At 45.1% G+C, this 14,654-nt stretch overlaps 2 protein-coding genes across 2 annotated transcripts in view; one reads left to right on the top strand and one right to left on the bottom strand.

Annotated features, from left to right (window-relative positions):
* Positions 1-7,427: 7,427 nt before the first annotated feature.
* On the top strand, positions 7,428-11,356 carry AHSA2 (activator of HSP90 ATPase homolog 2). Its single transcript, XM_021711055.1, is given in 7 exon segments — positions 7,428-7,555; positions 7,993-8,081; positions 9,407-9,435; positions 9,437-9,521; positions 9,885-9,986; positions 10,320-10,368; positions 10,503-11,356. Coding segments are annotated over 6 exon segments (513 nt in total). The 5' UTR covers positions 7,428-7,555; positions 7,993-8,006; the 3' UTR covers positions 10,676-11,356.
* The window catches only part of USP34 (ubiquitin specific peptidase 34), a 213,212-nt gene continuing 209,913 nt past the window's right edge, over positions 11,356-14,654 (bottom strand). The window contains 4 exon segments of the mRNA XM_021711053.1: positions 11,356-12,588; positions 12,791-12,950; positions 13,833-13,976; positions 14,063-14,203. Of these exon segments, the coding sequence (XP_021566728.1) occupies positions 11,981-12,588; positions 12,791-12,950; positions 13,833-13,976; positions 14,063-14,203 (1,053 nt within the window). The 3' untranslated portion in view covers positions 11,356-11,980.

Genomic DNA, 14,654 nt, shown 5'->3' with positions numbered 1-14,654 from the left:
TGCGGCGGGGAGCGCGTCGTCCGTCGACTGGCGGCCGCGGGGCACCGGCCCTCGCGGCTGCGGTTCCCTCTTTTGGAAAGTTGCGCTGGGCCCCGCGGGTGGCTTCTGACCTTGCACCGTAACTTTGGCGGTCTGTGATCTTAGGGTCTTCCCTTCCCACCTCCCACACCGAACCCTCTCGAAGTTTCTGAGAGTTAAAAGGGAGTGGGGTGTGTGTGTGTGTGTGTGTGTGTGTGTGGCTTTGGTGTGTAGCGGGAAGAGCAGGAATTCGGATCTCAACTTTGCATCTGACTCCACGGGCCTCCCGCTAGCCAGCTTTTCTAGGAGTTAGCAAGTTCCGCATCCTTTTGTGTTTCTGGGAGGCGGGGTGACTCTGCCTTGTCTCTTCCGCAGAGCTTCTGGGAGGGATGCTCTCTGCCCCGCCTCTTTGGCTCCCAGGGCTGTGGTACCTCCAGGCTATGAAGGTGAGGCTGAGGCAGGTCCCTAGGGCATAACAAAGCCATCAGCCTGTGAGGGCAGGAGGAGCATGACTTGGCTGGACTGGAAGAGCCCTGGCCTGGGAGGAGCTGAGATCTAGTTTCCAAGCCTTGACCTCGTGGACATGTTACTGCCTCCTCTCAGCTTGTTTCTTTCCCCTAAAATGGAAATAATATTCGAGAAGATTGCATGAGATAATGTGTATGGGAAAACGCTTGCTACTTGGTATTGTCACGTTTCAATTATCTTGGCTTTTTGTTTTTTGGTTTTTTTAGGAAGTTGCTCTGGGTGAGTAAGTGAGTGAGTGGTTATCGCTTGGTTTTTAATATGGCCCAGGCTTTGTCCATCCATTTCCAGTGGGTGAGATGGCTAGACCCCTGCCCTCCCTGAAATAAACCAGTATTTTTAAGACAAGATACTATATTGTCTGTGGATAATAATGTCTTTTTGTTGTTGTTAGAGTCTCCCCCTTGTCGCCCATGATGGAGTATGGCAGCACACTCACGGCCACTGTAGCCTCGACCTGCTGGGCTCAGGCGGTCCTTCTGCCTCAGCCTTCTAAGTAACTGGAACTACAGGCGCGTGCTACCATGCCCAGCTAATTTTTGATTTTATTATAGAGATGAGGTCTTGCCAAGTTGCCCAGCCTGGTTTCAAGCCCACGGGCTCAGGCAGTCCAGTCACCTCGGCCTCCCAAAGTGCTGGGATTACAGGCTGAGCCACCGAACATGGCTAAATTTTTTGAGTCATTGTCTCAGTCTCTTTCAGGCTGGAGTGCAGTGGTCTGAGCATGGCTTACAGCAGGCTCAACCTCCTAGGCTCAGGTGATCCTTCACCTTAACCTTCCTAGTAGCTGGGACTGCAGGCACGCACCATCATGCCCGGCTTATTTTTTAATTTTTTGTAGAGACACGGTCTCACCAAGTTGCCCAGGCTGGTGTCAAACCCCTGAGCTCAGGCAGTCCTCTCACCTTGGCTTCCCAAAGTACTGGAATTACAGGCTTGAGCCGCCACACCTGGCTGGATAATAATATGATAAGAAACTAAGCAGGAGGATTAAAAGTGTTTGGTGGAAAGCAGGTTTGAGAAGCATGCTCCTGAGTTGGAGAGTGGCAGGTCTCTTCAGGCTGCTTGGGAGGACTCAGGCTGGACAGGTGGGTACCAACTGGGGCTTTCATTCATGACTGCATCCTTCTGGATCTGGCAGGACAGTGGGATGCCACCAGCTGGTCCAAGGGGAAGCTTCAGGAGCTCCTGGTGGGCATCGTGGTGGAGAATGAGGCCAACTGCTGTGAAGTCAGCAAGGTGAAGCAGGTGGAGGGTGACGCCTCCTGCAGCAGATATAAGGGAAAGCTGATTTTCTTCTGTGAATGGAATATCAAGCTGGGCTGGAAAGGCAACCGGCCTCAGGGTGCTGTTAGGGCTGGGGTGACCTTGGGGTGGAGTTGAGTTATTCATTTTTCTTTTTCTTTCTTTCTTTTTTTTTTGAGTCAGAGTCTCACTCTGTCTCCCAGGCTGGAGGCCAGTGGCACGCTCACAGCCACTGCAGCCTCGACCTGCTGGGCGCAGGCTTCCAAGTAGCTGAAACTGCAGGCATGCACTACTGTGCTTGGCTCATTTTTCTTGATTTATTGTAGAGATGAGGTCTCGCCAAGTTCCCCGGGCTGGTCTCGAATCCGGAGGCTTAGGCAGTCCTCACCTCAGCCTTCCAGTATGCTGGCATTATAGGCGTGAGCCACTGCGCCCAGCCTTGTTTTTCTTTCATGAGGACTCCAGCTATGGGCCTGACACTTATTGGCCCCCAAATTGGCATTAATAGTTCCTGGCACTCTGGCCTTACTTGGAGCTCCTTGGTCTGAGAGTAGGATGCTCCTCTTCTTCCAGCGCTCATAGCTGCCTTGAACTCATGGCTGCCAGCAGAGCCCTTTCTTGAGGAGTGGCAGAGTTGCTGCCTGGGGCACTCTTCCCCCAGGTAGCACCTGTCTCCCTCAGGCCTTTGTCCTGAGAGAAGCCACCTCTCTCCATCCTGTAAAATTGAAGCTCCCTCCCTTGTACTGTCTCCCCTTTCTTGGCTATGTTTTCCCTGTAGCACTTTCGCCTGGTGTAATATAGAAGATCACTGAAATTTTGTTTATTGTCCAGCTCCTTCCCCTCCCCTCATTCATCAAGGCAGGCATTGTAAAAAACTAGCTTTGTTGAGATGGAACTACAAATTCTACAACTCACCTATTTAAAGTGCACAACTCCTGGTAGCGCGCGCCTGTAGTTCCGGCTACTCAGAAGGCTGAGGCGGAAGGATCGCCGGAGCCCAGCGGGTCGAGGTTGCAGTGGCGGGGAGCAGCCACTGCACTCCAGTCTGGGCGACAGAGTGAGACTCCAACTCAAAAAAATAAATAAATAAATGAGTAAAGTGCACAACTCATTGGTTTTTCATGATATTTACAGATTCATGCTACCGTCACCACAATCAGCTTTAAAACATTTTATCACCCCCCCAAAAAGAGACCCTGTGCCCATTAGCAGTCACTCCCAGCTCTTGCTTTCTCAGTCCCCCAGCAAGCACAAGTATGCTGACTCTGTGAGTTTGCTTCTCTGGACATCTTCTATAAACAGAATTATACCTTGTGGTGTTGGTGTCTGGCTTCTTGTACTTCGTGGTATTTTCAAGGTTCATCCATGTGTGACCTTTTTTCCTTTTTGTAGCTGATTAATGTTCCACTGCCTGGATGTACCACATTTTATCTGTTCATCAGCTGATGGGCGTTTTTGTGGTTTCCACTTTTTGGGTCTTTTGGTTAATTTCTCCTGTGGCACCTAGCTCCTGGCTGAGGACACAGTTTGTGCTCAATAAGTACTTGTTGAAATGACCAAGGATGTGGAGACGCAGGGAAAAGAGTAGGAGAGGAGAGATCTGGTTCTGATGTTGCGGGACCCCAATGCTGTCTTAGGAAGTAGTGGTTTGTTAGTGCCAGCGTGACTCAGCGGGCTAGTGCTCCAGGCTGAGCAACCAGGAGAAAGAGGAGAGGGGTTTTATCTGTTAGTTTAGGTGAGGGAGGGGGTCGGGTTGTATGGCCATACATTTTTCTTTGGAGTTTATAAGGTGGTATTTAGCAAAGCCAGATTTTCAAAAAACAAGTTGTCTCCAGGGTACACATGACAAGCAGGGGTTGTAAACAAGTAACCTCACAGAGAGGATGTGGAGGTAAGGTTGTGAATGGATTACTATTTTGCATTTCCAGGAAAGCAACCTTTGGCTGTTTGGTTTTCTCAAGCCCCGTGTCTAGCAGGTCTGGAGCTTGTCAGTTGATTTTTTAAAGGAATGGTTTCAACTGTTTTCAGCCCCTCTCTGCCACACTGGAGGGTTGTGTGGTGTTCAGCTTTGGGCTTCAACCCAGGAGGCAGCTCCTTTCTGGAGAGTTTGTGTCAGAGGTGAGTTCAGTAAGCTGGCCTGAGCCTCTGCCCTGAACCCAGGGCAGTGTTCTGTGCCTCCCTGCCTGGGAACAAGACCCTTCACCTGGGAGTTTGCACCCCAGCTGGCTGCTTCTGGCTGGATCTTAGCAGAGTCTGGGTCTCGGCCCCCTCCCCCAGGACAGGGCTCAAAGCCCTGAGGAACCCTCCAGCCTTGTGTCTCTTCCCTCTCCCTTGGTCCAAAGCAACAACCAGCTCCTTTGCAGGGTAGACCCAGTTACTCACTGCTGGGCAGCAGCCGGCAGGCAAACTGCCAGGACCGGCTCTGACCCCTTGAGCTGCCAACCGCCATCGAGTAGCAGCAACACTCTAGTCCTGAGAGAAATTCGGCTGCTTAGAGTCCATACAGGGCTTCTCCAAGCCCCTTCTCCTCTCTCTGTGATAGGAACTCATTGTCCCTTTCTCTCCTCCCATCCCTTTGGTGACGTCTTCCTTCACCATAGTCCTCTGCCCTTCTTTGACTAGGCAACAAATACTGTGGGACAAGGGGAGAAGCCTGGGTTACAGGCCAGCTCACTGTGCCACTGCCTGCCCCCGGACTGTGCAACTTTTGGCCAGGTCCTACCTGGCTTCCCTGGCTGCTCCCCTCCAGTGGGTGCTGATGGGGTGCAGAGCAGGGTCAAGCGGCGACCCCTGTGGGGAAGGGCAGGCTGTTCAGTTAGGGAAGTTTTGTTACTTTTTCATTGAAGAATCCATTTTGCTCATTTTAGGCACCATTAAAGAATCTGGTATGAAGCACAAATGATTGATTGAAATACCCAGTCTTTCTGAAGAAAATGAAGTAGATGACACCGAGGTATCTGGCAGTTTCTTTCTTTTTATTATTTCTTAGGCTTCTGTTCTGGAATGTTGGGCGTTTGGGAAACCGCTGACGAGACTGGGTGCCTCCCGTGTGGCGAGTGGTGGAGGACGTGTTTGTTGAGGAGGACTGCTTAGCTATGGGGGCAGCATGGCGGGAGGAAGCCGAGTGGTGCAGGGAAGAGAGTAAGCCCCCGACGCCCCGGATTCCGCACGCTGCTGGCGTGGGGCCTGGGCAGGTGCTGCCTCTCTGCAGCCTCTTTGTGCAAGGGCTTGGCTCAGCCTTCGGGGGTGTCGTCCCGTGAGTGTGTGTGCTGGGGCAGTGCGTGTGCTGGGGCGCGTCTGGGAAGCTGGCATGGCGCCGTGAATGTGGGCCTCTTGCCCTGCATCTTTGCTGTTTCCCGCTCACAGTGAGCCTTCTCTGCCCGCAGCTGTGACCGCTCTCGGTTATGTCTCACGGCTTTTCATGAACTACTTAGTGCGTGTTGCTCTTGCCAGGCCCTCCTGTTTCTCTTGGGAGACAGAGCCCCGTGTGATGCCCACGCATGGCTTACAGTTAGTCTCTTTGGAAGCCAAAAGCTTGCTTCTGAGGAGTGAGACTGTTTGTACAGCAGTATGGTCTTCCGAACCAAGATAACCTGACAAAGGATCTTTTTTGATTTGTGAAGGCTTTCAGAGGTGGATGTAGCGAATCCTGCCGAGCAGCCTGTCTTACGGCCCACCATCTCGGATGGGTCTTGAGACCTGTGGTTGCTTACTCTGGGGCTGGGATTTCACTTTGCTGTATTTAGGTTTATTCGCAGAGAAACTTTTCAGCAGCATGTTACACTGGTTTTTTTACTGTTTATTTTTTAAGTTTTAGATTCGGGGGTGCACATGTGTATTTGTTACGTGGACATATTGTGTAGCAGCGGGATTGGGTCTCAGGTGGCCCATTCCCCAGAGTGTGAACACTGTCCCATAGGTCATTTCTGAACCCTATTCCACCTCCCCCAGTTAGTGTTCCCATACGCTGGTTTTTTAGATTTAATCCCTCAGGAGCATTGCAGAATGAACTCTTTAGGTTCAGACTTGGGCTCGGGATCAGGTCTAGCTCAGCTGAACCCTCGGGACACTGAATGATTCCACATCAATACCCCTCTTTCTTCTGGGAGTACCACAGAGGCATCCCCAAAGCCCTCTGGTGCTTCCCCTCTCCATCTTCCCCTCCTCTCTTCCTCCTGCTTCTCTCTTTCTTCATTCTTCTTCTCCCTTTCCCAGTTTTTTCTCGGCCAAAAAAGTATAGCCCAAGGCCAGGGTCTGGGAGAACTTGATTTTCTAGATAAGTGCTGTCCCACATAAATATAATGCAAGCCACATATGCAATTTAGATATAGCTATATACCAGCAACTATATTTAAAAAGTTATAGTGAGGCACAGTGGTGGAAGTCCGTAATCCCAGCTACTCAGGAGGCTGAGGCAGGAGGATTGCCTGAGCTCAGGAGTTTGGGTCCAGCCTGGACAATATAACGAGACCTTGTCTCTTAAAAGAAAAAAAAAAAAAAAGAAACAGGTGAAATTAATTTTGGTAATATATTTTATTAAACCCAGTATATAAAATATTTTAGCATGAAGTTAACATAAAAATTATTAATGAAGTAGTTTACATTCTTTTTTCTTCAAAAGTCTTTGGAGTCTTGTGTGCATTATTTCACATAGCACATCTCGATTCAGACCAGCCACATTTCAAGTTCTCAGTAGCCACATGTGACTAGTCATACGGGCAGTGCATTTGCAGGCCCTGATAAAAGCCATGGACCACATCAGCAATATAATTCTTATACATACACACAATTTTGTATGCGAGTTAAAGGGTTTCCCCTCTGAAGTTCATTCAAGATTTGACCACAAGCCTGGATTAAAAATAGGCCTGGACCCTGGATTAAAAATTTACATCCCCTCTAGCTGTATGAAAAACCTGTCACATCTTTTACATCCCCTTTTTCCCCCTTCCCACCATTGCAGTTCTCTCATCTATATGGCTCAGTGTTGTAAGAATACAACAAACCAGATTTTTCTTAGGTTTGTATTTTTCTGATTTGTAGGCGAATGTGAGTTAAAAAAAAAAAAGGAAATGGGAATATACTGAAGGATCTTATGAAAATTGTGGGCACCCCCAAAGGGAGGCCCTTGAAGATTACCTAAAGGCACTTAAGACGGGTAAGGAAGGCATCCCTTGTGAACCAGAGGGGCCCTTTTCTAGCTACCCAAGTTATGTTCTGCACTGTGGTCTGGATTCCCAGGGTAGGCTGATGTGTAAGGCTCCAGAAGCAACTCTGTACTGCAGAACAAATCGTAGTCTGAAAGCTGAGAGCTGGTCATGGGTAAGATGGTAATGAGTGACCATCAGTGTTGTACATAGCTTGAACGATTTTGCCTACAGAATTGTAGCTTTCTATGAAAATTATTTAATTGGGTGATTGTATAATTACTTAATGTCCATCTTCCCTGCTAGACTGTAAGCTCCATGAGGGTATGGACAGTGTTCTGTCTTGCTCCTCTTGTCTGTGTCTCCAGCATCTAGTACAATGCCTGGCATTCAGTAACTGCTTAAAAAATCTTTGTTGAATGCATGAATGAATGAAAGTGACTGCAGGCATTACACTTGTAGTTGAGATATACCCAGATAATCTCTACACTGCATGGAAGTGAGGTTATTGTTTTTCCTCCTTAATTAGAGAAGTTACCAACCAGGCACAATGGCCAGCAGTGCTTGTGTCTCTGCACCTCATCCTTGGACGCTGTTACCTGAGTGACTGGGTGTTGGCATCAGTAAGTTTGGGGTCGCCATTTTTCCCATGAGAACGCACATTTGGCTAGCTCACAAGGCTTGACTACTGTGAGGACAAGCTGTGAGGGGGTGGTGAAGCCATGAGAAAGTATCTGTTCTGACAACAGGTAAGAGCCATAAAGCTGTTAATCGTATAAAACTTAGCTGTTTGGAATTTTTGCTTTTTTATCAAGAGCTTGATAAAATGAGGCATTTGAAAAAAATAAAAGGCATTTGTTGTTGTAGAACTCATGTTAATTTAAATCAGTAGTTTTCTATGTAAAAACATGAAATAAATGGTCTTGAAATACTCAAAATGCTAAAGGAATTCTTGTTGTAAATATCTGTTATTATATGTTGTTTTGGGCTTTCTCCCTTACTCTTTGTGCTTAAAAGGAAAAAGGTCTTTATCAAAACCATTTCCCATGTTTCTTTGTAGAATTTACAACAGGAATGATTTTACCAACGAAAACTATGGCAACCCAGGAACTTTCTGTTAAAAGGAAGCTGAGTGAGAATCCCTTGCAGGTATGACCCTTGGTGGCCAACATGTAGTGCAGGTAGAGGAAGTGCTTAAGGCCTCAGAGCTCCAAACAGCTTTTTGTTGATGGAGAGCTGTTTAGTGAGGAGAGTATTAATCCACCCTTGGATTCCCTGTGAATCTTCTAAGATCTGCCATTTTGTTGTAGAAATAATGAGACTTTAATTCTTGGGGAGAATGTTATAAACAGGCCTTTTTGTGGGATAAATATCTAATTCAGGTATGTTCTAAAAAGTGTTTTTTGGGCCAGGCTCGGTGGCTCAGCCTGTAATCCCAGCACTTTGGGAGGCTGAGGTGAGTCGATTGCCTGAGCGTGTGGGTTCGAGACCAGCCCGGGCAATAAATTAAAAAAATTAGCCAGGCGTGTAGCACATGCCTGTAGTTCCAGCTACTTAGAAGGCTGAGGCAGAAGGATCGCCAGTGCCCAGCAGGTCGATGCTGGGGTGACCATGAGTGTGCCACTGCATTCCATCCTGGGTGATGGAGTGAGAGTTTTTTGGCAGACAACAGATCACAAAACCAGATGACTTTGAGGTTCACATACCACAATAGAAGAACTTACTTTTTTTTCTTTTTGAGTTGGAGTCTCACTCCATCACCCAGACTGGAGTGCAGTGGCCACTCCGGCCACCGCAGCCTCGACCTGCTGGGCTCTGGCGATCCTTCCGCCTCAGCCTTCCAAGTAGCCGGAATTACAGGTGCGCGCTACCACGCCCGGCTGATTTTTTGATTTATTGTAGCGATGAGGTCTCGCCAGCCCAGGCGGGTCTCGAACCCGCGGGCTCAGGCAGTCCACTCAACTCAGCCTCCCAAAGGCGCGGGATTACAGGCTGAGCCACCGAGCCTGGCTTTTTTTTGATCTATTGTAGAGATGAGGTCTCACCAAGTTGCCCAGGCGGGTCTCGAACCCGCAGGCTCAGGCAATCCGCTCACCTCGGCTTCCCAAAGCGAGGGATTACAGGCTGAGCCACCGAGCCCGGCCGAAGAACTTTCTTTCCTGACTTTTGGAATGGAAGATAGGTCCTGTTCTTGGAATTGGGGAACATTGTGCTTGTGTGTGCGCGTCTGTCTGCGTGTAATTGACACCCTCTAGCTTTAAGTGTGGTTGCCTTTCATCTGCTCATCTTTATGTCTTCTGGGCCGTATTTGCCTAGCTGACTGGGATTGGGGTGTTCATTCATAGCCTGCTTTTTTGTAGGTCTGGTGTGGATTTTGGGACATTTTGATGTTATATGAAGACCAACATTTTAATCCAAGCAGCTTTCTCTCTTGGTGTGGTAATTATTCCCTGGAACCTTTTTTTCTTCCTGAGGCCGAGGCCTCATCTCCAGTGGAACTGGGTGAGGATTCCCACTGTGGCTCTGCACATGCTGGAGCTGTTTGACACGACTGTAGAGCAGCTGTGCAGCGTCTTTACTGTGAAAGAGGTAAATAACTCCTTCTTAATGCTGACATTGGGGTAAAATATGCCACAAGAACAGGAGCTGGTTTTTTTATTTTTCTCATGGCCATGCTTTTCATTGAAGGGGCATGGGTTGGTAATGATGGAAATGTCTAAGGATAGCTTCTGAATAATTTGAGGGGGAAAGATGGGCATTTTGGGGACTATCTTAGATTTAGGGGATACATTTAGTTTCCTCCTCCTGGGAAGAGTAAGTTTTTTTGTTTTCTATAAACACTTTACGTGTTTAGGATTTTAAAACAGTAATTGCTTTATTTTATACTTTTGGATTCAAAAGGTGATAGTGTGTGCTGGAATAACATGCCTGCTGTATGTTTTGCTTGGTTAGTTGGTGCAACAATTTTCTAAATCTCCTGCTGTATTAGAAGCTGAAAAGGGAGGGAAATTCCAAATGTTTGATGGGAACATCACTGGCAAATATGTAGAATTGGTAAGTGATCTCAAAATTAAACAAGATGCTTTAATATTTTTTTCTGTCCTTGTTATTTTTAGCCCCTGAATCACTAGGAGGTAGGTTGCCTCACCCTTGCTTTCAGCCCTCTGCTCTGTGCCCACCACCACTAGACGTATTTCCGTGGTGTCACTACTGTTATGAGGCATTTTGGCAGTAAAGACAATGATCAATGTCCTATGATGTGGAAGATGGGACTATATATTGTTCATGGAGTCTTTTAGTACTTATGGGTTTTAATGAAACCATGTTATGTTGTCTTGTAGGATGTTTTAAAAGACATTTTCAGCAGGATTTCCCCTATGCTTTCAGTTAACAAATAAAAAGATCATGAAGTGGAGATGTAGGAGCTGGCCAGAAGGTATGTTATTAGTGCTCTTTGTGTATAAAGGTCCCAAAACAGGATTTTTCTTCCACTGTGAAAAGTAAGTAGTATTGTGTGGGTTAAGTTTTTCTTTTCATATTGCAGTAATAACCTTCCTGTTTTTCTTCTAGGACACTATGCAACAGTTGCACTGAATTTTGTGCCTGCCCCAGGGCAAACGGAATTACACTTGGACTGTAAAGGAGTTCCTATCTGTAAGCAAGAGGACATGAAATTCTGTTGGCAGAAGCAGCATTTTGAAGAAATAAAAGGTTTACTGCAACTGACCACCCCAATTGGTTGAATTAGTTAGATTTTATAAAGTATTACTTTTTGTAAGCAGAGAAAATGTCAGGTTTACCTATATACTTCCTCTTAAAAAAGAAAACCTCTTATTTTCTACTGGATGAAATCCATGAACCTACATAGAGTGTAAAGCATTGTTTGACCTTTAACTGGACTCTGCATTGAGTTAAAAGTAGCAAGCTGAAATTAGGTCGTAACCTCACCTTCCATAGATGTTCCTCTAGAAGTAGATCGCGTCCCTGAGTGCAGATAGTGTTTTTTCCCCAGCTAAATCTTGTCCTAGTGCAAGCTTGCTTTCAGCTGTACTTTTAGTTCAAGACGACAAACAAATAAATGGCATGCTGATACTATTCCTTTATTTACTTTAGGGTTTTTAAGGTGTGTAGCTCTTAGGGAATGAAATAGTGGCATGTTGCATTCAAAAGCATGTTGATCTGGGGGCAAGCTGGCTGTGTTCTGTTCTGCTTCTCCCAGCCATGGTTACACACTTTTCTCCCAGCCATGGTTATACACTTTGAGGTAGAGAGGATTTAGAAGTCTAGGAGGCTGTTACTTTTGTGGACTGCCACTGATGTTTCTAAGAAATAGACTATAATGGATAAGTGCTTCCCCCATTCACAGTTTTCTCATTACTTTCACCTGAGAAGACTGAAGCAACATATGTAAACAAATGAAAAGTCATCACAATCAGTTTAATTAAGTGCACAGAATAGCAATCAGTCATGTCAATAAAAATAAAACAATTATTTTTACATCAAGTGTGCTTTATTTCCTCCACAGGTATTCTGTTAAATAAAGCACCATTTATATACTGCCAGGCCACAGCTAAAGAGGATTCTTTACAGAATCAAATTTCTTGTGGTTGTTCCGTATACAAGTAAACTTAATTTTGATAATAAGAACCACAGCGATCGGAGGCAATCTGCCTCTATTATAAGGTACAAAACTGGCACAGAGGACACCATATTATACACAGTAAAAATGCTGTAAGTTTAAATTACATCGTACAGGGTCAAGGAACCCTGTTCCTCCCAGACAGCCATATTAAATGAAAGCCACTACAGTGAACTCTTAATTACATAAAACATACCCATTATCTGATTGCCCTTTAGAAAGTATACTGAAGATGCAAGTTTTTTCATCTGGAGTTCTGCCTGACCAAGAATTAAGCCTATAAATCTATCTTGCCATTCAAGCAGAGAGCACTGGACAAACTGAAGCACAAAAACAAAGAAGCAAAACTTATACAAACAGCATGGGGTTCGGGGCAGGGGACTTAAAAGTAGACATGCTACATCTAATGTCAAGAAGCAGCTTGGTTTCCTTTGCCAGATATCCTTGTGACCACATGGATTGTAGATTCAATGGTCCTACACAGGGTATCTAAAATGTCATGTTGCTGCATGTGACTAAAGAGTCCTCTGGAATGGCCACAACTGAGTGATAAAGCAGCATCAGGGTCCTGGGAGGGCAAAGCTTGACCATCACAGCTTCTCAAGTCAGCTAAATCAGACAGAACTGCAGAGATAGAAGTAGAGGGGAACTCGGATTCTTCCTCAGCTAGGGCAGAATCCTTGGAACAGTGAAGGTCTTTAAACTCTTTACAGTCCTCAAACCTACAACTGGTGGACTGTTCTTCTGCCTGCTGTGACCTGATACTTGACATGTCTTCTGAAAACGAAGATGGAACGTCCATTCGGTATTCTTTAACAGAACCATTTTCAGGGGAAGGAAGATCTTGCTCAGTTCCTGGATCAATAATTGAGGAGTCTCTTGTCTCATTGTCCGAAGTGCTGGTTGGTGTCAGGGCCTCCCTGCTCTCTGTTTTCATGTCGCCGATGCAGCTGTCTCCAGTGTGCTCCTCATCACTGCTGACACGCCTTCTTTTGACAGGAGTTGCCCCTTCATCATCTGGAAAATCAAGCATCAAGACCAACTTCTCTGAAAGTCATTGAGATCACATGGGAGGGTGTGCTTGTGAGAGGTTAAAAATTCTGTTTTTAGCATTTATATTTAGGAGGTTCAACAGAACATACAGCTATCATAAAGTTAGTTACCCCAAGTGTACTCTACATCCCCCTCAAAGGTAATAATATTAGTCCATAAAGCTAACCTTTAGTTTTTCTTTCTTTGGCTTCTTGCTCTTGGAGTGAGTTTCTTTGTTGCAGACAAGTCCTGCATTTGCTTAAAAGCTCTTGCAGAGTTGGAATTAGAGCTGGGTTTAATTGTTTGGGAGTGTGTACCGACAGGAGCAAAGCAAGTGCCCTCAGGTCCTACAAAAACCCACAGGAACATTTCAAATTCTGAAGCCAACATTCTGACACAACTGTTTACAGTCAAATGTAGATATTTACTTTCCCAGGTATCTATTCTTTCCCAAGAATTCCCTGATTTTCTCTCATTTCATTTTTTCTAAGTCACTAATATTATGGTATACCCACAAAAAGTTGAACCAAAGACTTAAATAGCATTTTCTGAAAATGGAAAAGGGAAAAAAATAAATAAATAATGGAACTAGGCAGACTTATTTAGGAATTTTAGAAACAAACTTTGATGAGAAATTTAGGTCTTATTGGTATAGAAATCACAGCTTCTCAAGCTACATTCTGACAGACATCACAAGTAGTAAGGTCTTAGCTTTGTAATCTGTTCTGGTTTATAAGCATCTTGTTACTTGAGAGGCTGCTGCCAAATAATGTACTAACATGTTTTCAAGGTGTTCGTTATTCTATGGCACGATGGTCACGGGCATCTACACAGGCAACTATTTAGTTTTAAATGCCTTTTAAATCAAAAGATCCGATTGTTTCAGTTGCTTAGGAACTGTAGGCAGTAACAAGGACATCACAAGTAATGTTCCCCAAAATATTAACAAGTAGAGAGATAAAGGGAATGTCTCTGAGTGGTCTTATTACCTTAGCATTTAATGATATTAGTTCATGGCTTCTAAGGTGATAGAAAGCATGTGCTACGTACATACAAGGCATAGTGAACAAGTGTTTTTTAAAACTTTTTCCATCGTACGTGACAGTTTGAATAGTAAAAGTATACATGTATATATGTAAAAGTGATGAGGGTAAAATACGAAGACCAAATACAGAGCTGATTTAAGGGAAGTTCTGAGGCATGAGTCTACTGCTTTGCAAAGTTCTTACCCCATTTAAAGAAGCACTTGCTTTGGAAATTTCACCTCGGTTGGTGAAATCGGATTGAAGGCTCTGATACTGATTTATCAGGTTTGTAATAAGGGTGCTGATCAAATTGGCACAGTTTGCTTCAGAAAACACTTGACTTTGAACCTGAAAATAAAAGGTTTTTTAAAAAATCTCCGAAAACACAAGCATTAACTAATGAAGTAACATGCTGAGTTTCCAAACCTACATACCTTTAGAAGGAAATGTGTCATGAATGTGTAGACAATGTTGTTGTTTAAAAAAGTTCTTTCATCCATTAGGATACATTTAATATATTCTGCGAAAACGGGATCTTCACACAAAAGCTTGATGCAATTTTTTGACATAGCAGACTAAAGTGGGGAGAAGAAGCACTGATAGTTGAGCACTGAAAATAACTGAGAACTTTAAACACATTGCACATGATGGACACATCAAGTTATTTAAAGTCCTATTTTGAAAAGCTACTTCTAACTCAGTCTATTAAGCTTCTAGTTATAGCAACTGTACTCATATGTTAAAATATTCCTAATTTAGACCGTAGGGGTGAATGCTGGAGGAAGACAATGGCCAATTGAACAAATCTTTTTCTTTTTTTTGAGTTGGAGTCTCACTTTTCGCCCAGGCTCGAGTGCAGTGGCATGATCAACAGCTACCACATCCTCTACTTGCTGGGCTCAGGTGATTCTTCTGCCTCAGCCTTCCAAGTAGCTGGAACTACAGGCGTGCACCAGCATGCCTGGCTAACTTGTGTGTGTGTGTGTGTGTGTGTGTGTGTGTGTGTGTGTGTGTGTGTGTGTGTGT

The sequence above is a fragment of the Carlito syrichta genome, unplaced genomic scaffold (genome assembly GCF_000164805.1).
Source record: "Carlito syrichta isolate Samal-C Ts95f unplaced genomic scaffold, Tarsius_syrichta-2.0.1 Scaffold301837, whole genome shotgun sequence".
Taxonomy (NCBI): domain Eukaryota; kingdom Metazoa; phylum Chordata; class Mammalia; order Primates; family Tarsiidae; genus Carlito; species Carlito syrichta.
This window is presented reverse-complemented; position numbering and strand designations above follow the sequence as displayed.